Source organism: Staurois parvus, unplaced genomic scaffold, assembly GCF_062004578.1.
Source record: "Staurois parvus isolate SC_StPar_1 unplaced genomic scaffold, SC_StPar_1.0 ptg000448l, whole genome shotgun sequence".
In the NCBI taxonomy this organism is placed as follows: domain Eukaryota; kingdom Metazoa; phylum Chordata; class Amphibia; order Anura; family Ranidae; genus Staurois; species Staurois parvus.
Genome location: NW_028318244.1, coordinates 3,692,462 through 3,714,888, shown reverse-complemented (window position 1 = coordinate 3,714,888; position 22,427 = coordinate 3,692,462). Strand labels below are relative to the sequence as shown.

Below are 22,427 nucleotides of genomic sequence, written 5' to 3'. Positions count from 1 at the left end.
GTGCTCACTTCCTGGAGTCAAGCTGTGTGTGTATGTATATATATATATATATATATATATATACGCACACAATACCAGCAAGCTGTCACTGCTCCCTCCTCCCAGCAGTTTGATGGTAGCATGAAACCATTGCTCCACTGCCCTCTGTGTCTGCTGAGAATACAGGAAGTTCTTGGAGCAACGCAGACAGATCCTGGACCCAGCTGGCCATGACAGGTGTTTTAGGACTGGGGGGGGGGGCCATTAACGTACTGAGACTTTTTTACCTTAATGCTGTGAATGCACGAAGGTAAAAATAAAGTAACCTTTAGAACTACTTTACATTTTATTCCTCAAGAACAGTATTTTCTTCCTGCTCACTAACTTACAGAAATTGAGTTTTTAAAATCTCATGACATCATTAGAATTCACTAAACTTTCATAGACGCAGGCCCTTATCCTGCAAATATAGGTTCATGATGGCAAACAAGGGAATGTGAAGAAGTCCCCCCAATGGCTCGCACGTCCGTTTCCATGTCATGCGATTATACAGACTTCTTTAGAGCCTATGTTATCACATGGTGCGTGTGTCTGTGGGTTTACTATCACTCATGGGAGAATTCCCCTTCGAAAGCACAAGATGATGTCACCAGGCATTTATTTTTCTGGTGACCCCCTTGTAGAAAACTAATACCCCTAGTCATCTATACTTCTGGTGCCCAACCTGAGGACTTTTGCAACATACTGTGTGGCCCTCGGGTACTTATGCAAACAGAAGTTTGTGTGTTTTGGTTCTTACTTGGGCCAGTGAACAAAATATATTCTGTACACTGTGTTCCAGTAGATAGACGGTTCTGATTCATTTTTAGTCCACACTATTTTTACCTTTTTCTGTGCTGTCCATCCTTTTTCCCTTATGCTGTTTCCCGCTTCTATATAGTGGATCTTGCAACTTGTCTCTAGTGTTCCTCTGCATCCTGTTGCATATTCCCAATGGGAGAACCCCCCCACCCCCATGATCTCCAGGGGCTACCCTGGGTTGACCCTGCTTTCCGAGGCCCTTCTTCTATGCCTTTCCTTATGTCTCAATTATTGCATATTTGGGACAATTCAATGTCTCGTTTGGGGCAGTCATCTTGGGTGGGCCCTACAACCCTTCTCTTCCGGAATATGCTATTCCCCCTTGTGGTGATTAGATCACATTTTTTACTATGAAAGAAGGACTCCCACCGCTGGTTAGTGCAAATTCTCTACCGGGGTTCTGCCTGACAATGGCAAGAACAGTGATCCTTCGCCATTGGCAGAAGACTCAGGTTCCCTCCTTGGTAGAGTGGGTTAAGGAAATGGACCATATTGACAGGATGGAGTCCCTTCTGGCTCAAGAACTGTATACTTATTAACAATGCCACCAACTTTGGCTTTCTTGGAAAATGTTTTGTGAATCCTCTGAGCTACGAGACCTCCTCGCAGGGCAGGGATAAGCACTTACCCTAGTTTACAGACCTTTTACATTTTATCTGGTTACCCGCTCCTGGCTACAGAAGTACTTTTCTTTTTCTCATTTTTTTCCCTTTGGTCCTCCCCCCCCATTTCGCTTTCCCTCTCTCTCCCCTGTAGCATTAGATCAGGGTTCTGGGACCAATTATATGGTTCATACCCAATGTTGCACTTTTGTACCCCTTCCCTGTTGTTGTCCCTGTTGAGTAGCTCCCCTACCTTTTCAGCTTTTGATAGACTGCTCATACCTGGGTACGTTCATATATAATCACCTTGGTCCCAGGAGATTTCTGGTCCATCGTGTTCTGTGTGGGGTCGGAGTATCTTGTGCGCTCACACTTTTGTGGTGCACTTATTTTCTTAGTTGCCATTTCTTGCATTTTTATATGTTTTTGCTACTCTGAATGGTACATTTGGACCTTTGTCTTTGTATCCTACAATCCTGTTTTGTATTTGAAACCGTTAACAAAGATTTAACACAACTGTCGTAAACACATTCCCAATCCCTACCGTACTGTCTTACATGGCAAAGTAAGTATATTTAAAGAGGGGAAGAAGAAATTAAAGAGGAGCTTCAGTCTGTTTGAAAAAAATTAAAAACCAACAGCAACAAATACTGGAGTTGCTGAATTGTATTAATAGGACAATTACCTGTCCAGGGATCCAGCACTGTCCTCACCCAGGCTGGTTCATCGCTGGTCCTCAGCATGTTTACGTTGGGAAGGCAGTTGTGATTCCTAATGGCCTCACAGATGGCTTCCCACTGCACAAGCTGTACTATGTGAATGGACCCACAGCCTCCTGGGACCTGTGAAATGTCCCATAAGGTTGTGGGCAGAGTCAGGAGGGGGGAGAACTTCTGGTGGAATTGCCTAGGCAATTCCAGAAGAAGTGGGAGCAGGTACCTAACAAAACCAGGTACCCCCCCCCCCCCATCCGAAATAAAAAATAAAAAGAGCCAAAAGTGGTAGAGGAGAGGAGGACATAAAGCGGAATGTCTCTTTTAGGGTGAAGTTCCACCTAATAACTTTTTTCCGTACAGGCTTTTCTTCCTTTTCCATTCATGCTGCTATTTACAATGAGAGCATGACCATGAAATACAAAGCAGGCTTTTCTATTTTTACATCCTATAGATATCTCCCTCCTCGTCTGTTCACCAGTGATTAAAATGGCACATTATTTGTCTTGTTTACAAAAATTATGCAAACATACAGATATAGAGATTGTGTAGCACTCACCTCTGGCATGACCTCGATCTTCTCATAGCGCCTCTTGAAGGGGAGGGCGAGCACCTCAGCGCGGCGGTATGACATGGGGGGAGGCTGGCAGTCTATCATGAGGTCAGAGCGATGGGACTGGGCAGCTGGTGGCTGAGTGTACTGCTCGGGACATACTACATGCAGAGGCTGCAAGACAAAGCCAACACAATGAAAGTTAGAGGGCAGTATTCCTATTAGGTAAAAGGGTCCATTCATCCAAAGCTCCTATTTCACAAGGGGAGCTGCATCACCTAATGGTTGTGGTCTCTTAAGGACACTAGTAATGAGATATGTTTGTGCTCGAGCTCCTAAATCTACACATTTGCGTCAGCCAATACAAAAAGGTCCTTCTATCCCTGTTATACTTTAATCTATTTTCTTTATTATTGGGAATGCAACAGAAATCAGCTATTATGAGAAGTAAAGCTAGGCACACGATTCAGGTTTTTTCATACGGCCAGAGGGCTGAACAAAAAACAAAACAAAAACAATTTCCCCAGTCACATTGGATGTGGATGCAGGAATTCTCAATGCTGGGTCTTTGCATTCTGACAGTGGAGAGACTCCCCTGATATCAGAATACACTGATGAGAGCTGCAGCCAATAGATTGATCAAAAGGAAGTCGATCAATAAACGGGAACAGCCATAGATCAATCGAAGTTCGTGTGGTTCCTGCGAAGCCATCCAATAGGACAAAAAAAAAAAAAGTTTTGGGAACTATGATGGGGAACCCCAACCAATGGAACTCCCAAGAGAAACAAGAATGGGTAACTTGTCCACAGCACTCTATAAAGGGGTGGATCAACCCCCCAAAATACAGCACTCATCGGATGCTGGATTTGTGATGCAGGCAGTTCCCTTCCCAAGATACAGCAAGGTTTTCAGTTAAGTGGTACAAGTGCCTCTGGATCTATGGACTCACCTGAACTTCTTTCAGCAGTTTTGTCACCTGGATGAAGTTAAGTCTGGTGTCAATTGGACAATAAACGCACTTCATGGCCAGCGGCTGGTATGGGGCCAAGGCATCCAGGTAGGAAAAGTCTGGCTCTGCATGCAAAACATATCATAGTATTACACCATGGCTAATCCGGATTTTCATTTCACTGAATGACAGTACTTGGGATTTTGACACTAGGAACTCAGCACAGTCATTTTCAGCTTTGTGGTTTTGGTGCCAAAAAAATGCGATGTTCATTGGAACACTGTATGAGCTAATCCCAGAGAAGACCATTTAGCCAAAAGGAAAACAGCACAGCCAATTAGATGCTATCCAGAGACTGTCTGACTCCAAGATTTTGTTGCAGCATAGGGGATTCTGTTGACCAAACAGATTGGCTAATTAACACCCCGGTCACGACTTGACATGCGATCTGCATGCCCTGCGACTTTCAAATTGCATGTTAAGTAGCACCCTATTGTCTGCAATTACAGCGGTCATATCGGTGCAGTTCCAACTTGGTGGGAGCCACACCGATCTCCAAAGCAGTGCATGCATTACTTTTGGTGCGATTCGCATAGACATCTGTGTCAGATCTCTATGCAAATCGCACCTCAAATCGGCATGTCACCCAAATTTGAAATCATGTGACTTCACTGTAAGTCGCATGATTTCAAACTCAGGATCAGTGTGACTGGGGTGTAAGTTGAGTTAATGAGTCCTTTTATATTTTGAGGTAAATGACAGTGATACACGGGGGATCACAGAACAATTGACACTGGCATTTGGGTGTCCTAGAACAATGATACACTGACATTTGGGGGTCCCAGAACGATGACACACTGATGATATAGGGTCGAGAATAATGATGCACTGACAGCTGGAGGTCTTAGAATAATAACATATTAGTATTTTGGAGTGCAACAGTGACACACTGACATTTCAGCATCCCAGAACAATAACTCGCTCACACTAGGCGAGGCACCAGAACATTAAACACACTTGACAACACGAGGGTCCCAGAATATTGACACACTGACACTTGGGGAGGCCCTAGAACAATGACACACTGACATTTGGGGTCCCAGATCAATGACACACTGACATTTGGGGTCCCAGATCAATGACACACTGACATTTGGGGTCCCAGATCAATGACACGCTGACACTTGTGAGAATCCCAGAATAATGACACGCTGGCTTTTTGATGTCCTAGATCAATGACACACTGACATTTGGGGTCCCAGATCAATGACACACTGACATTTGGGGTCCCAGATCAATGACACACTGACATTTGGGGTCCCAGATCAATGACACACTGACATTTGGGGTCCCAGATCAATGACACACTGACATTTGGGGTCCCAGATCAATGACACACTGACATTTGGGGTCCCAGGTCAATGACACACTGACATTTGGGGTCCCAGGTCAATGACACACTGACATTTGGGGTCCCAGATCAATGACACACTGACATTTGGGGTCCCAGATCAATGACACACTGACACTTGGGGTCCCAGACCAATGACACACTGACATTTGGGGTCCCAGATCAATGACAAGCTGAGAAATACACAGAACAGATACCGAAGACATTGCATTCTAGAACTAGAAGTCCACACTTCCTGAAACTGAAATCAGACCAGATAGGATGGCACAATGCAAGGCTCTATATACCAGTAAATATGATGGTGTTCAGGCTGGACTTCCCCCAGAGCTCCATGAAGTGCACCACATCTCCAAATCGCAGGGTGGGGTGCCCGGTGAACACTACACACGGCTGCTTGAAGTCATTGCTGAAGTCTCCGTGAATGCTGGGGTAATGTTTCAGCTTGTTAGTCTGGATTAGCTGATAGAAATGAAGAACAGAAGATATCATGGGTTAATCATAGAATCTTGGCAACACCAAAATATCAATCTGTGCACTCTGTTTGGATGGGGGGGTGTTAAAAAGTCACTGACCACCAATGTCCTGGAGCAATGCATCGCAATTGTCCCCTTTCCAAAACAGGGACATTTTGGGGGGGGGGGGGGGGGGGTCCTACTGTTCTGGTATTTTGTATATGTTTTATACTAGAAAACAGAGGAAATAGTTTAATTTTCATAATTGTTGGTCTTTTTTCCTTTATAAATTAAAAAGAACAGTGATTACTAGATATCACTAAAAAGAAAGTTCCAGCACTGAATTGTCCTGGAGTGAGTGACGCTATCGCCATTTAGCGTCCTTCATTTCTAGGCCACAGGCGGCACCTGCTGCATGCCAACCTTCGTTGCTGGAACACATATGGCTCATCGGGCCTAGATTCTTTTCCTGTAGGAAGTAGATGCTGCCTATTGCCTTTCTTTGCTCCTGTCACCCAGTGTCCTTTGTTGTTAGGATGCAGGCAGCTTCTACAACCCTGCATCCTCTGTTTTTAGGAAAAGGTGGCTCCTACCAATTTGTATCCTTCATTGTCAGAATGCAGGCAGCTGCAGCATCTTTGTTGCCAAGATGTAAGCAGCTATTGCCATCTAGCACCTAGGATTCAGGTGGCTCCCGCAACCTAACTTCCTTCATCTAGGGATGCAGGCAACTCCTGTTGCCAAATGTCCTTCCTCATTAGGACACAAGGGACTCTCGCCGCCTACGTCCTTCGTTTCTAGGACACAGGTGGCTCCTACCACCTAGCATCTGTTGTTGCTAGGACAGAGGTAGCTACTGTTGCTGAGCATCATTTGTTAATAGGAGGCAGGTTGCTATTGCTGCCTAGAATCTTTTGTTGCTAGGATGTCACCTAGCGATGCAGGACTCTGCCTAGCATCTTTTGCTTCCAGAACGCAGGCAGCTCCTGTTGTCGAGTGTATATCATTGCTAGGATGAAAGCATCCACTGCTGCCTAGCATCCTTTGCCATTAGGACACTGACAGCTCCTCATGCATAACTTCCTTTGTCGCTAGGAAGCAGTGTGCTACCTAGTGCCCTTCACTGCTAGGACACAAGATGCTCCTGTCCCCTCTAGTGTCATTGAAATGGTTAAAGAAGGCAATGCCATACTTCCCAAAGCAGTTACATTCAAGTCAAGCCATGAACAAAAACTGTCACAGTTGTTTCTGCTCTCGACTGAGCTGTCAAGCCATAAAATGGCTGGTGTCATAACTGATTACAAGTGCAGCACCATGGCAACTACCAATCAAACAGAGGCTAAAATGGCAGTTTCCTTGGCTGTACAGCAAATGTCCCCAACACCTGGGCTGCAGATCAGTACTGGTCCATGGTCCGTTAGGAACCATGCCACACAGTTCACATTGAAACGGACAGATGCTGGAGTGCTTTGCCGCTCTGGCAGCTGTCTGTTCCTGGTTGCGGTTAGGAGCAGTGTGGTGCGCAATTCAGCGCATCACATGACTCCCTTTTTCTGTTTTGTACATTCATTCATGCTGCTACACATGTGATTTGGTGTGGGGGGCTATGATAAAATGCGTGTTCTTGTGATGGCAGAGATTTTACAATGCAATAAACCATGTGCAGTCTATATTAGCCATCTGGAGGCAAGCCATATACCTTAAACCACACAATCCCCCCCCCGGGTCCATGGAAAAACTGTCTTCCACAAAAGTGGTCCCTGGTGCCAAAAAGGCTGGAGACAGCTGCTGTAAAGGATAGGAGGATTTTATTTTCACTTTAAAGAGCTGTTCGTTCCTCTCAGTCCTTCACACAATACCCTTATTTCCTGGTTTAGGTTGAATACAGACCACTGTCATTTTACTGATGAAGTTACCTTTCCAGTAGAATGGATTTCTCACCTCAGCATGAGGAAAAGGTGGCTCAGGTAGGTAGACTTTGGTCTGTTTGTTGTGACACAGCCTGGGTAATATGATGGGAAGAAGAAAAAAAAAAGAAAGATAGCAGGTGAATCCACTGACATCTTCTGGATGAATATGGGCACCGCAAATAACCTATCACAGTCTATTGCTATTGTGGAGACTATTACTCTGCCTGCCGCTACTACATAGCCTATTACTCCACTCAGCCCTACTAAGGAGCCTTTCACTCTACCTACCCCTACTAGAGAGCCTACCACACTACTATGGTGCCTATCATGCTGCCTACCCCTACTAGAGAGCCTACCACACTACTATGGTGCCTATCATGCTGCCTACCCCTACAAGGGAGCCTATTACTTTGCTTACCTCTACCAAGAAGCTTATCACTCTGTCTACCCCTACTATGGAGCCTATCACTGTACCTACCCCTACTATGGAGCCTATCACTCTGCTAGGAAGCCTATCACTGTACCTACCCCTACTATGGAGCCTATCACTATACCTACCCCTACAAGGGAGCCTATTACTTTGCTTACCTCTACCAAGAAGCTTATCACTCTGTCTACCCCTACTATGGAGCCTATCAGTCTGCTAGGAAGCCTATCACTGTACCTACCCCTACTATGGAGCCTATCACTATACCTACCCCTACTATGGAGCCTATCAGTCTGCTAGGAAGCCTATCACTGTACCTACCCCTACCACACAGCCTATCACTGTACCTACCCCTACCACACAGCCTATCACTGTACCTACCCCTACCACACAGCCTATCACTATACCTACCCCTACTATGGAGCCTATCACTCTGCTAGGAAGCCTATCACTGTACCTACCCCTACCACACAGCCTATCACTATACCTACCCCTACTATGGGGCCTATCACTCTGCTAGGAAGCCTATCACAGTACCTACCCCTACCACACAGCCTATCAATATACCTACCCCTACTATGGAGCCTATCACTCTGCTAGGAAACCTATCACAGTACCTACCCCTACCACACAGCCTATCACTGTACCTACCCCTACTATGGAGCCTATCACTCTGCTAGGAAACCTATCACTGTATCTACCCCTACCACACAGCCTATCACTGTACCTACCCCTACTATGGAGCCTATCACTCTGCTAGGAAACCTATCACTGTACCTACCCCTACCACACAGCCTATCACTGTACCTACCCCTACTATGGAGCCTATCACTCTGCTAGGAAACCTATCACAGTACCTACCCCTACCACACAGCCTATCACTGTACCTACCCCTACTATGGAGCCTATCACTCTGCTAGGAAACCTATCACTGTATCTACCCCTACCACACAGCCTATCACTGTACCTACCCCTACTATGGAGCCTATCACTCTGCTAGGAAACCTATCACTGTACCTACCCCTACCACACAGCCTATCACTGTACCTACCCCTACCACACAGCCTATCACTGTACCTACCCCTACTATGGAATAGAAAGAAGATATACCTGTGCTCAAATCCCAATACCTTAGTAGGGACTGGCCAGGGAGGGATTACTTGCCAGTCTAAACATGTATTGTGCTGTATGTAAACAAAAAAATCCTTTTTTGTGCAAAGTTTACTAGAAAGGGTTTATACCAGGTTGCAAAGGATTCATCCAGAATTTTAGTTTCAACATGAGGTAACACCCCTTTAGCACCTAATGGATATATATATATATATATATATATATATATATATATATATATATATATATACATACATACATACATATACACACACATACACACACACACTCAGTTGTGTTCAAAATAATAGCAGTCAGACATCACTAACCTGGTCAATCACTGTTTTTGGTGGAAATATTTCTACATGGCAAATAATTTACTGGCAGGTGTAGTAGAGTAATAGAAATCCAACAGACCCAACAGTCATGACATGCATGCTGCTGATTCTGTGTAATTGAATCACTCATTGAAAGGGGCATGTTCAAAATAATAGCAGTGTGGAGTTCTATTAGTGAGGGCATTCATTCTTTGAAAAACAGGTGGCAATTATTGCCCTTATTTAACTAGCTGCCGACCGCAGATAGCCGAATGACGGCTGCACTGCGGCCGGCCAGTTCTGAGTGGACGTCATATGACGTCCTCCCAGAACGCGCTCTCCTGCGCGCCCCAGGGGGCGCGCACCTGGCGATCTCCATGATCGGTGTCCTACGGACACAGCTGATCACGTGATGTGGTAAAAGGCCAATCACAGCGGCCTTTTACCACGTGATCAGCGGTGTCCAATGACACGCTGATCAGAGGGAAATGCAAGTGCCGGTTCTCGGCTGCACTTTCCTCATGCTGTCAGATCATGAGAAAAGTACTGCCGAGAACCGGCAGTTGTCAGAGCAGGGATCGGCACCGATCATCAGGGCACTGATGATCAGTGCCCTGATGATCGGTGCCCAGCAGTGCCACCCGCAAGTTCCGCCCACCTGTGCCCAAGCAGTGCGCCCACTAGCTCCGCCCACCCGTGCCCAGCAGTGCACCCACCTGTGCCACTCTGCAGTGCCACCTACCTGTGCCCAGAAGTGCCACCTACCTGTGCCCAGCAGTGCCACCCACCTGTGCCCACCAGTGCCACCCATCTGTGCCCACCCACCAGTGCAGCCCAGCAGTGCTGCCAGTCAGTGCCACCAGTCAGTGCCCAGGGGTTGTGCCAGTCAGTGCCGCCAGTCAGTGCCCAGCAGTGATGCCAGTCAGTGCCGTCTATCAGTACCCATAATCAGTGTCACCTATCAGTGCCGCCTATCAGTGCCGCCTATCAGTGCCCATCAGTGCTGCCTCATCAACGCACATCAGTGAAGGAGAAAAAATACCTGTTTGAAAAATTTTATAAAAGAAACAAAGAAACTTTTTTTTTTTTCAAATTTTTTGCACTTTTTTTATTTATAGCGCAAAAAGTAAAGCGCCCAGTGGCAATTAAATACCACCAAAAGAAAGCTCTATTTGTGAGAAAAAAATGATCAAAATTTCATATGGGTACAATGTTGCATGACCGCGCAATTGTCAAAGTGCGGCAGCGCTGAAAGCTGAAAATTGGCCTGGTAAATAAGGGGGTATAAGTGCCTGGTAGGCAAGTGGTTAAGGAAGGAAGGCAGAAAATGTTGTACATGCTGGTTACAGTGTATTGCTCTCTGAAATTCTGAGGAAAATGGGTCGTTCCAGACATTGTTCAGAAGAACAGCGTACCTTGATTAAAAAGTTGATTGGAGAGGGGAAAACATATAAAGAAGTGCAGAAAATGATCGGCTGCTCAGCTAAAATGATCGCAAATGCTTTAAAATGGCAACCAAAACCTGAAAGACGTGGAAGAAAGCGAAAAACTACCATTCGAATGGATAGAAGAACAGTCAAAATGGCGCGGACTCAGCCAACAATCAGCTCCAGGAAGATGAAAGAAGGTGTAAAGTTACCTGTGAGGACTGTTACAATTAGAAGACGCCTATGTGAAGCCAAGCTATCTGCAAGAAGCCCCCGCAAAGTCCCACTGTTGAGAAAAAGACATGTGCTGAAGAGGTTACAATTTGCCAAAGAGCACATTGACTGGCCTAAAGAGAAATGGCGCAACTGTAGTATATTGTGTGTAATATATATATTGAAGACATTGAAACACATACTGACAGGCCAGTGATAAGACCACTTTACACACCAAAAGGACTCCTTACTATGTTAATGTATGCAGGAGGTACCGTATTTTTCGCTCCATAAGACGCACCTAGGTTTTAGAGGCAGAAAACAGGAAAAAAAAAATTCTGAACTAATGGACTGCAGACATAGTACAGGAGATGACCAGAGACTGCGGACAGCGCAGGGATGACCAGAGACTGCGGACAGCGCAGGGATGACCAGAGACTGCGGACAGCGCAGGGATGACCAGAGACTGCGGACAGCGCAGGGATGACCAGAGACTGCGGACAGCGCAGGGATGACCAGAGACTGCGGACAGCGCAGGGATGACCAGAGACTGCGGACAGCGCAGGGATGACCAGAGACTGCGGACAGCGCAGGGATGACCAGAGACTGCGGACAGCGCAGGGATGACCAGAGACTGCGGACAGCGCAGGGATGACCAGAGACTGCGGACAGCACAGGAGATGACTGCTGACCTTTGGGGAGGGGGGGGAGCGGGTACCTGAATTTGACAGGTACCCGCTCTTACTTCCGCGGAGTTGTTCTTTGATCTTACCTGTTCCTCTATCCAGCCGCGCGCTGTCTTCCCGGCTTCTATAGTGTTGGCGCTCGGCATGACAGCCGGGTGCCCAGTGTGCATGAGCGAGAAGCACTTGCGCTTTGTGATTGGTCCGGCGGCTTTTGGGATCTGTCATGTGTCCCAGGTACCGCCTTACCATTCACAAAAAGCACCGCTTCTTGTGCATGTGCACTTGGCACCCGGCTGTCAAGCCCAGCGCCCACACTACAGAAGCCGGGAAGACAGCGCACCGCTGGATAGAGGAACAGGTAAGGTCAAAGAACAACTCCGCGGAAGTAAGAGCGGGTACCTGTCAAATTTAGGTACCCGCTCCCCCCCCTCCCCAAAGGTCAGCAGTCATCTCCATAAGGTCCCGCTGCAGAGCTGAGTGGCCGGCCCGGTATTTTGACACGGCGGCGGTGGAAATACCGGACCAGGCGCTCCATAAGACGCACTGACATTTCCCCCCCTTTTTTGGGGGGAAAAAAGTGCATCTTATGAAGCGCAAAATACAGTAATTACCTTCCCTTTGTTGTGTTGGGTTAACCTGTTTTGGGTAAATATATGGAGAGTCAGGGGAAGTTTTAAGAGCAGGTTAGTTGCAAATAGATTGGGAAATCTATTTAACTTTTTAATTAAAAAGTTAAATAGATTTCCCAATCTATTTGCAACTAACCTGCTCTTAAAACTTCCCCTGACTCTCCATATATTTACCCAAAACAGGTTAACCCAACACAACAAAGGGAAGGTAATTACCTCCTGCATACATTAACATAGTAAGAAGTCCTTTTGGTGTGTAAAGTGGTCTTATCACTGGCCTGTCAGTATGTGTTTCAATGTCTTCAATATATATATTACACACAATATACTACAACAACATTTTGTGGACTGATGAAAGTGAGATTGTTCTTTTTGGGTCTAGTGGCCGGAGACAGTTTGTCAGACGACCCCCAAACACTGAATTCAGGCCACAGTACACTGTGAAGACAGTGAAGCATGGTGGTGCAAGCATCATGATATGGGGATGTTTCTCATACTACGGTGTTGGGCCTATTTATGGCATACCAGGGATCATGGATCAGTTTGAATACATCAGAATACTTGAAGAGGTCATGCTGCCTTATGCTGAAGAGGAAATGCCCTTGAAATGGGTGTTCCAACAAGACAACGACCCCAAACACACCAGTAAACGTGCAACATCTTGGTTCCAGACCAACAAGATGTACGTTATGGAGTGGCCAGCCCAATCCCCGGATCTTAATCCAATAGAAAACTTGTGGGGTGACATCAAAAATGCTGTTTCTGAGGCAAAACCAAGAAATAGAGAAGAACTGTGGAATGTAGTCCAATCATCCTGGGCTGGAATACCTGATCACAGGGGCCAGAAGTTGGGTGACTCCATGCAACACAGATGTACAGCAGTTCTCAGAAACAGTGCGACTACAACTAAATATTCATTAAGGGATTCAAAGGAAAGCAAAATCTTCAAACATTTTTCAGTTTATATAGTGAATGTTTGAGTTTGTAAAGAAGAATACAAACACTGCTATTTTTTTGAACCGTCTAATATTCACTTTTCTTCAATTTTTTTTTTAGATGAACAACACAAATTTGATCTATTTTTCTTCATGTTTTGATTTGGAATAGAATGTGTCGTGTTCCCAATGCATTTGTGTGGATGGAAATAAAAGCTATTAGAAGGATTTTGAGCTTTATTCACTTTTTTCAACACACTGCTATTATTTTGAACACGACTGTATATATCTATATCTATATATACAGTCATGGCCGAAATTGTTGGCACCCTTGATATTTCTCCAGGAAATCATGTATTTCTCACGAAACGTATTGCATTAACACATGTTTTGCTATACACATGTTTATTCCCTTTGTGTGTATTGGGACAAAACAAAAAAAGGGAGGAAAGAAAGCAAATTCGACATAATGTCACACAAACCTCCAAAAATGGGCTGGACAAAAGTATTGGCACCCTTTCACAACTGCGGATAAATAAGAATGTTACAAGCATGTGATGCTCCTGTAAACTCACCTGGGGCAAGTAACAGGTGTGGGCAATATAGAAATCACACCTGAAAGCAGATAAAAAGGAGAGACGTTCACTTAACCTTTGCATTGTGTGTCTGTCTGTGCCACACTAAGCATGGACAACAGAAAGAGGAGACGAGAACTGTCTGAGGACCTGAGAACCAAAATTGTGGCAAAATATCAACAATCTCAAGGTTACAAGTCCATCTCCAGAGAACTAGATTTGCCTTTGTCCACAGTGCGCAACATTATCAAGAAGTTTGCAACCCATGGCACTGTAGCTAATCTCCCTGGTCGTGGACGGATGAGGAAAATTGATGAAAGATTGCAACGCAGAATAGTCCGGATGGTGGATAAGCAGCCCCAAACATGTTCCAAAGACATTCAAGCTGTCCTGCAGGCTCAGGGAGCATCAGTGTCAGCGCGAACTATCCGTCGACATTTAAATGAAATGAAACGCTATGGCAGGAGACCCAGGAGGACCCCACTGCTGACACAGAGACATAAAAAAGCAAGACTACAGTTTGCCAAAATGTACTTGAGTAAGCCAAAAGCCTTCTGGGAAAACGTCTTGTGGACAGATGAGACCAAGATAGAGCTTTTCGGTAAAGCACATCATTCTACTGTTTACCGAAAACGGAATGAGGCCTACAAAGAACAAAACACAGTACCTACGGTAAAATATGGTGGAGGTTCAATGATGTTTTGGGGTTGTTTTGCTGCCTCTGGCACTGGGTGCCTTGACTGTGTGCAAGGCATCATGAAATCTGAGGATTACCAAAGGATTTTGGGTCGCACTGTAGGGCCCAGTGTCAGAAAGCTGGGTTTGCGTCCAAGATCCTGGGTCTTCCAGCAGGACAATGACCCCAAACATACGTCAAAAAGCACTCAGAAATGGATGGCAAAGAAGCGCTGGAGAGTTCTGAAGTGGCCAGCAATGAGCCCAGATCTAAATCCCATTGAACACCTGTGGAGAGATCTTAAAATTGCTGTTGGGAAAAGGTGTCCTTCCAATAAGAGAGACCTGGAGCTGTTTGCAAAGGAAGAGTGGTCCAAAATTCCGGGTGAGAGGTGTCAGAAGCTTATTGATGGTTATAGGAAGCGACTGATTTCAGTTATGTTTTCCAAAGGGTGTGCAACCAAATATTAAGTTAAGGGTGCCAATACTTTTGTCCAGCCCATTTTTGGGGTTTTGTGTGACATTATGTCATATTTGCTTTTCTGCCTCTGTTTTATATTTGTTCCAATACATACAAAGGGAATAAACATGTGTATAGCAAAACATGTGTTAATGCAATACCTTTTTTGTGTGAAATACTTGATTTTCAGGAAAAATATCAAGGGTGCCAACAATTTCGGCCATGACTGTATATTGGTGCAGCGCTTAACCTAAATGTTACCTACTAATAAATAAAATACAATAATCATTATTTTTATGTGACTATTAGTGTACACTGTGAATAATAGTCCCTTATCGTGAAGTGAACTGATCCACTCAGGGAGCTAAAGTGAAAACAAAGAAGTGACTAAACATGGTACCATAACAAAAAACAGTGAAAACAAAAAGTCCAAATGGGACTGTACTGATGTGAATAAAAAACAAACAGTATACAAAGAATCCCTGAAATTGGGACCAATAGCTCACAAAATAGTGATCACAATGGCTCAATAATGCCCAATAAGGAAAAGAACCAAGTGACAATAAGTGAATCCCTAAATGAGGGATCAAATTCCACAAAAGTGACAAGTGCTGTGTTATAACATCAAGAGAAAAAAATATACCAAAATTATATGAACATATAAAAATAATGTTATGAAAAACATCAACACCACTTAAATTTAAATAATATTATGCAATAAGTCCAAAAGAAAAATAAAAAAGAATATACAAAAAAAGCATATAAAAATATATAAAAAATTCAAAGTTGCGTGAACACCAAGTATTCCAACGCTTTTTGAAACGTACAGGTGATAAAGTGGATGTGCATAACAACCAATGGGAAATAATCCATAAGCGGCTGAATTGCCCCCTCAGCTCCTTGAAGCGACCCAAACGGGCCAAAACGTTTGATATCCCCTTCACTGCTATGCGTAATAAGCAGCAGGGTCACCTCCAGAGATGTTAAAATGAGATACAGCCAACTCACATTAAGATTAAGAAGGTAGAGATAGAAGAGATCTTCCATAGTGGAAATCAGTTTAATATACTTTTAAGAACATATATAGCCAATTGCCCACTCACTTTGCATTAAAATAGAACAAGCTGTAAAACCACATGCTATGGGTGTACTTGCATGGGTTTTTAGGTGTAGCAAGATGGCATCCACGCCAAAAATACGTCACCACGTTCCTACGCGTTACGTCCCGTTATCACGAGACTTCCTCAGGGTAACGTCATTGGTGACATGCGGCTTTATATAGGGAAAATGGATGTCAATCACAGTTCAGAGGCAGACCTGCTTATTGCTCCTACCTCTCAGGAAATCTCCTGCGGCCATTACCAGGGAAAATGTAATATTATTGATGATACTTATATTTCTACGCTTTTATTTATATAACTGATCAATATATATTAAACCGGAGCTTGTGAAATAACACTTTTAAACTGTAGGTAACCCTACGGTGGCCATTTTAATGGGGTCCTGTATAGAAGATAATCTATGAGATGCTCCTACCTCTCAGGAACTTCAATAGCTATACAAATCGGGGGACTATTAATATCTGAAACCTACACTTTTATTAAATCTAAAAACATAAGTTAAAACAGGGCATGTATATCTGCACTAATGCAGTTCTAAACCTTTATTAATAGCAATCAAAAGTTGAACATATATCGAATGTACTAAAAATATATAAGGAGGTGATGACTATTTAATATGGCGATCTATACCTATTTAAAATCATTTTTGTTGATATCTATAAAAACTAATGCCATAAATACTACTTAGGATAAAAAACTATAAATTTTACAGAAGAAAAGAGAAAAAACTGCTATTTACTATTTTTTCTTATTGTTGTATATGGCCCCAACCTAATGTCACAAAAAGATATATGATACACTAAAAAGTGCGTTTTGGAGTGACTATTTATGGTGTATCAATGCGTTATAAAGTGCGTTTTGGGATGTCACCTAAAAATAATGATTATTGTATTTATTTATTAGTAGGTAACATTTAGGTTGAGCGCTGCACCAGGTTTTGATAAGTCCACTCCCTAAAGACTCCCCCCCCCCCCAACATCCACCAGCCTAGGGATGTGGTGATGAGGCCCTTGTCCCTATGAAGCAGGCAAGGTACCCCTACCAAGTTGAGGGCACGTGGCGTGGCCTGGCATGGTATGGTTCAGGAAGTAGGGGGGTGCATGCTTCCTGCTTCTCTATTTCCTGACCAGTCAAGCTGAATGGCTAGATAAGGATTTGGTATAGATTTTGGAGGGACCCCATGCAACCATAAAGAAACCGGCAAGGGAATTACATTTAGCAGCAATTTTTTTTTTCTGCATGTCACTTTTGCTGGACTACATCTTACAAGTGTGCCGCTTCATGGGCAGATTTACAGTATTCCCCAACATGTTATCTGAAGATATTTACCTGTGAGACAGGTAAGTCCAGATTTATTATTTTAATTGGCATTTTAGTCTTACCATGGTGATTCCAGTATTTATTTGTACAACAAACACAATTCTCATTTGTACAGTATAGTACATGACACAGGATCTATAGTTTTAACCCTGTGTTATGCTGCCACCTTCAGGAGATGGGATGCTAAAACAAGAAAGCAGTAAGGATGGCGCAGAATAACTCCTCCAGCTCTTAGCATGCCTCAGTTTTTCGCTATTATCCTTAAAAGGAACTTTGCCCTAAAAAAAAAAAAAATACTGTAGCTGCTGACTTTTAATAAACATAACAGGGATCCAGCGCTGTCCTCACCAAGGCCAGTTCTTTGCCGGTCTTAGGGTTCCGCGGCACGGCCATCTTGGATGTGGAAGCCGGCAGTGACTTTCTGGTGCTTTACAGCTGGCTTCCCACTGTCCATGCACAAGTAGTGTTGCACTTTCCCAATAGGAACCCACTCAAAAATAAATATATATATATATATCACCCAAAAGTATTAGAAGTTCTGCTTTAGGAGTATGGACTTCAGCTCTTTTTTCTGAGAGAAGTAATGGTTTCTTTTTATGATTTATTTTCTTCAAGACTCTTCTGTGAAGATTCCTAGTTGCTCCATAGCCACTGCCACTTCATTTTGCAGCTTTGCAAGTTGGTTGACTCCTTGATAGAGCCTTGGAGGATTGTGCCCAGATCCCACCTGAGAGAAAATGTGGAGCCAAACTTTGCTCTAGGCACTGGATCCTGTGTGAGGTGCTCACCTTGGCACTTAGTGCATTGTATTTGAGCTATCTGCATGGTGCTATACAGTTCCAGGGTTGAGGTCCATCCACTGGTGGTACCCTGTCTCTGAAGATCCTTCCTAAAGGGTATGACCACCGGTACAGTGAAGACTGTTTGGGATGCCCTTGAGGGGGCTGTTGTTGCGCACCCGGATTGCAATCAGTGAGTACCTAAGGGCTTGTTCTACAGGTGGTGCATCAGTAACCCTTGCTGCTACTATACTCTATATACCTGGAATTATATATATTGTTGGTTATCTCTGTAAGGCATCATGCCATTTTTGCCAAAGGTCATGTTAACTGCAATCAGTCTGCCTCACCTTCTCCTCCAGAATCTATCTCTGTTATTTTCTACAGCTTCTGTAGCTGTGGCCAATGTGGAAGTCTACCCTATCCCCTCAGATGGGTTGGTACATGGGGAGCTTTAGTCTATAGGCTTAACACCTAGCCTAAATGTATTTGCATAGACTGTTCTATGCCAAGCTGAATCCTTAGATGGCCCCATCCTACTACTGTTCCCAGGACTTCAGACATTGAGGATCTCTTTTGCCTTTGGTTTGGCAAGCCATCACTCTGGTCTGACACAGCTTCTCTCTCCTGAGATCAGTACCACAGGGACATCTGCCTCATACTGCAACTAATGGCTGATAACTTCTCCTATTGGGTACTTAAACGTTGCATGGAGTCTGCCAGGTTTGTCATTGTAACTTTCATGTGGGGGACTTTCCAGGCCTTGTAGCCTTTTTTTCTAAGTATTGCCATGCCTTGGACCTGTCTACTGTACCAAGGGTCTTCTCAATGCACACTTACTTATTACTAGTAAACAAGGATTCTTGCTTTCCATATATTGCAATACATATTCAAGCTGGCCAAATGCATCAAAGTGATCCCTCTTTAGCCATCTGCTACTCTACTGTGCAAAATGCCAACAGGTCAGTCAACATCCATCAGACTGTGCAGATCCTATTGAGATCCTGGATGATCCTCAAATTCTAGAAATAGAACTCAGAGCTGGATCCTTTCATTGCTCTGAATATCTGAGCCTGATTCTAATCCTTGTCCTGTGCAAAGTTTTTCCTTCCCCTAGAAATGCTCCAAACTTTTCACTCCCATGTTCAGACTCTGAAGTCCAGGACCAACCGACCCTGATTTTGCATAAGCGTTAAGGATTTAATGGGGTCCTTCTTGAGGAAGTCCCATATCCCCATCTTCACACCAGACTGTTGCTGCTTACCATTCTGCAGCATGGGACATGAATGTGTAATATCTGGTTTATCCCATTCGCTGTCAGGCAGGACCAGGCTTGCCCTGATGTTCAACGCTAGATGCAAAAAATGTCCTACCTCCCAATGCTTTGGTTGGTGCTGTTGACGAATGTCAGCTTTTTCGGCTCAGCAAAAGTTCTAGGCACCCTTTTAGTATGAAGGACTTGGTCATTGCTGAAAATAATTTACTAGCAGTGTAGTAGACTAATAGAAATCCAACAGACCCAACAGTCATGACATGTATGCTGCTGATTCTGTGTAATTGAATCACTAATTGAAAGGGGCATGTTCAAAATAATAGCAGTGTGGAGTTCCATTAGTGAGGTCTTTCATTCTTTGAAAAACAGGTAGCAATTATTGCCCTTATTTAAGGAAGGAAGGCAGCAAATGTACATGCTGGTTACAGTGCATTTCTCTCTGAAATTCTGAGGAAAATGGGTCGTTCCAGACATTGTTCAGAAGAACAGTGTACCTTGATTAAAAAGTTGATTGGAGAGGGGAAAACATATAAAGAAGTGCAGAAAATGATAGGCCGCTAAGCTAAAATGATCACAAATTCTTTAAAATGGCAACCAAAACCTGAAAGACGTGGAAGAAAGCGAAAAACTACCATTTGAATGGATAGAAGAATAGCCAAAATGGCAAGGACTCAGCCAACAATCAGCTCCAGGAAGATGAAAGAAGGTGTAAAGTTCCCTGTGAGGACTGTTACAATTAGAAGACGCCTATGTGAAGCCAAGCTATCTGCAAGAAGCCCCCGCAAAGTCCCACTGTTGAAAAAAAGACATGTGCTGAAGAGGTTACAATTTGCCAAAGAGCACATTGACTGGCCTAAAGAGAAATGGCGCAACATTTTGTGGACTGATGAAAGTAAGATTGTTCTTTTTGGGTATAGTGGCCGGAGACAGTTTGTCAGACGACCCCCAAACACTGAATTCAAGCCACAGTACACTGTGAAGACAGTGAAGCATGGTGGTGCAAGCATCATGATATGGGGATGTTTCTCATACTACGGTGTTGGGCCTATTTATCGCATACCAGGGATCATGGATCAGTTTGATTACATCAGAATACTTGAAGAGGTCATGCTGCCTTATGCTGAAGAGGAAATGCCCTTGAAATGGGTGTTCCAACAAGACAACGACCCCAAACACACCAGTAAACGTGCAACATCTTGGTTCCAGACCAACAAGATGGACGTTATGGAGTGGCCAGCCCAATCCCCGGATCCTAATCCAATAGAAAACTTGTGGGGTGACATCAAAAATGCAGTTTCTGAGGCAAAACCAAGAAACAGAGAAGAACTGTGGAATGTAGTCCAATCATCCTGGGCTGGAATACCTGATCACAGGGGCCAGAAGTTGGGTGACTCCATGCAACACAGATGTACAGCAGTTCTCAGAAACAGTGCGACTACAACCAAATATTCATTAAGTCATTCAAAGGAAAGCAAAATCTTCAAACATTTTTCAGTTTATATAGTGAATGTTTGAGTTTGTAAAGAAGAATACAAATACTGATATTTTTTTGAACAGTCTAATATTCACTTTTCTTCAATTTTTTTTAGAGGAACAACACAAATTTGATCTATTTTTCTTCATGTTTTGATGCACATGCTGGATCGAAATGGGGCTCAGGTAAGTATAAGGGGGGCTGGGGAGCTGCATTCAGAAGGTTTTTTTACCTTAATGCACTGAAGGCATTAAAGTAAAAAAACGTTCTGCCATTAGAACAGATTTAAACTGAACTCTGCATTAGTTCTTCGCTGTATGGTCTTCTGCCTTCCTGTGCAGAGCGATAAGGGGGTACCTCTGGTCCTCCTGTATGGGGCCCAGAGCTTGCAATTCAACAGGGGTCCGTCGGCAGAGTGGGACCTTTTACTTCCATGTACTGCTGACTGCTCTCCTGGTCTGCAGCAATTAAAAAAACTTCCTGGGCCCCTGGCGGAGTAATCCTTGTGCTACAGTACCCGACAACTGAATTAAAATTTGTGCCTGTTTGTGCCTGTATCAATGTTATTGCTGTGAACTGCAACATGATTACTCTGCCGGACTATTTGATGATTTTCAGACACAGGCAAGTTTGTTTTTTTTGTAATTGCTGCAGACCAGCAGCAGCGGTGCCCCGAAGTAAATATTAAGTAGTCCCACTCCTTTTCCCAGGCCCCTGCTGAACTGATAGAAATTACTGTATCATCTGAACAGCCTTAGGTCTCATTTACACATGAGGTGCCCTCTGAAGAACAATCCACATTTGGATTGCTCTTTAAAGGGAATGTGACAGGCAGTGAGGAGGAATTATATCGCCTCTTCACCAACTGTTTAAACCCCTTATACCCGCAACTGTCCCTGCCCAGTGAACTCAACAGCAGGGACAATTTTTGCTGCACAATTTGGCTGCAGCATTTGTACACCCCCTTTTGCTGCCTTTGCAGCTTAAAGGGAATGGCTGGGTGGTGATAACACAGCTCAACCTTGCATTTTTACTGCTCCTCAGCCACAAGTGTAAATATAGCTGCAGGGCTCCTTTTTACAGTTGTGTTGCTCTCTAAAGAGTGATCTGTGGTGGATCAATATTTAGAGTTGTTCGACAGGTGGTGAGGAAGCATTATGTTGCCTCCTCACCACCTGTTTTAACCCCTAAAATCCAACACCACTCAGCTGCAGCCATGTGCACTGCACACGGTTGCTGCACAGCCCCATTCAGTTGAATGGGTTGAATTCAGCAAGTGGTAGTGTCCGCCGAGCTCTCCAGGCAATATCACTTTTGCTGCACCACAATGTAAAGCATTGAAGCCACATGTATACACTTTGCAACTTAAGGGGGAGCAGTAAAATGGCCTTACTTAGTCTGACAATGCAAGTGATAATGTGCCACATGCTGTACCACTCAGCAGGCTACACTATGAACATTACACACTCCTGATCCCTGCATTTTGTATGTTTTGCACTCCTACATTACATACTCTTGACCCCAGCAATCTGTACATTACTAATTTCTGACCCCTGAACTATGCACATTACCTGC

The 22,427-nt window shown here is 44.1% G+C and overlaps 1 protein-coding gene across 1 annotated transcript in view; it reads right to left on the bottom strand.

Annotated features, from left to right (window-relative positions):
• Positions 1 to 17,719, bottom strand: part of LOC149453559 (integrator complex subunit 9-like) — a 29,870-nt gene extending 12,151 nt beyond the window's left edge. The window contains exons 1-6 of the mRNA XM_089688186.1: positions 17,675 to 17,719; positions 16,422 to 16,474; positions 7,463 to 7,523; positions 5,357 to 5,528; positions 3,659 to 3,783; positions 2,715 to 2,882 (exon numbers count right to left, since the gene is read on the bottom strand). Coding sequence (XP_089544312.1) covers positions 2,715 to 2,882; positions 3,659 to 3,783; positions 5,357 to 5,528; positions 7,463 to 7,523; positions 16,422 to 16,474; positions 17,675 to 17,719 — 624 coding nt within the window. The remainder of the gene's footprint in view (positions 1 to 2,714; positions 2,883 to 3,658; positions 3,784 to 5,356; positions 5,529 to 7,462; positions 7,524 to 16,421; positions 16,475 to 17,674) is intronic.
• Positions 17,720 to 22,427: the final 4,708 nt, after the last annotated feature.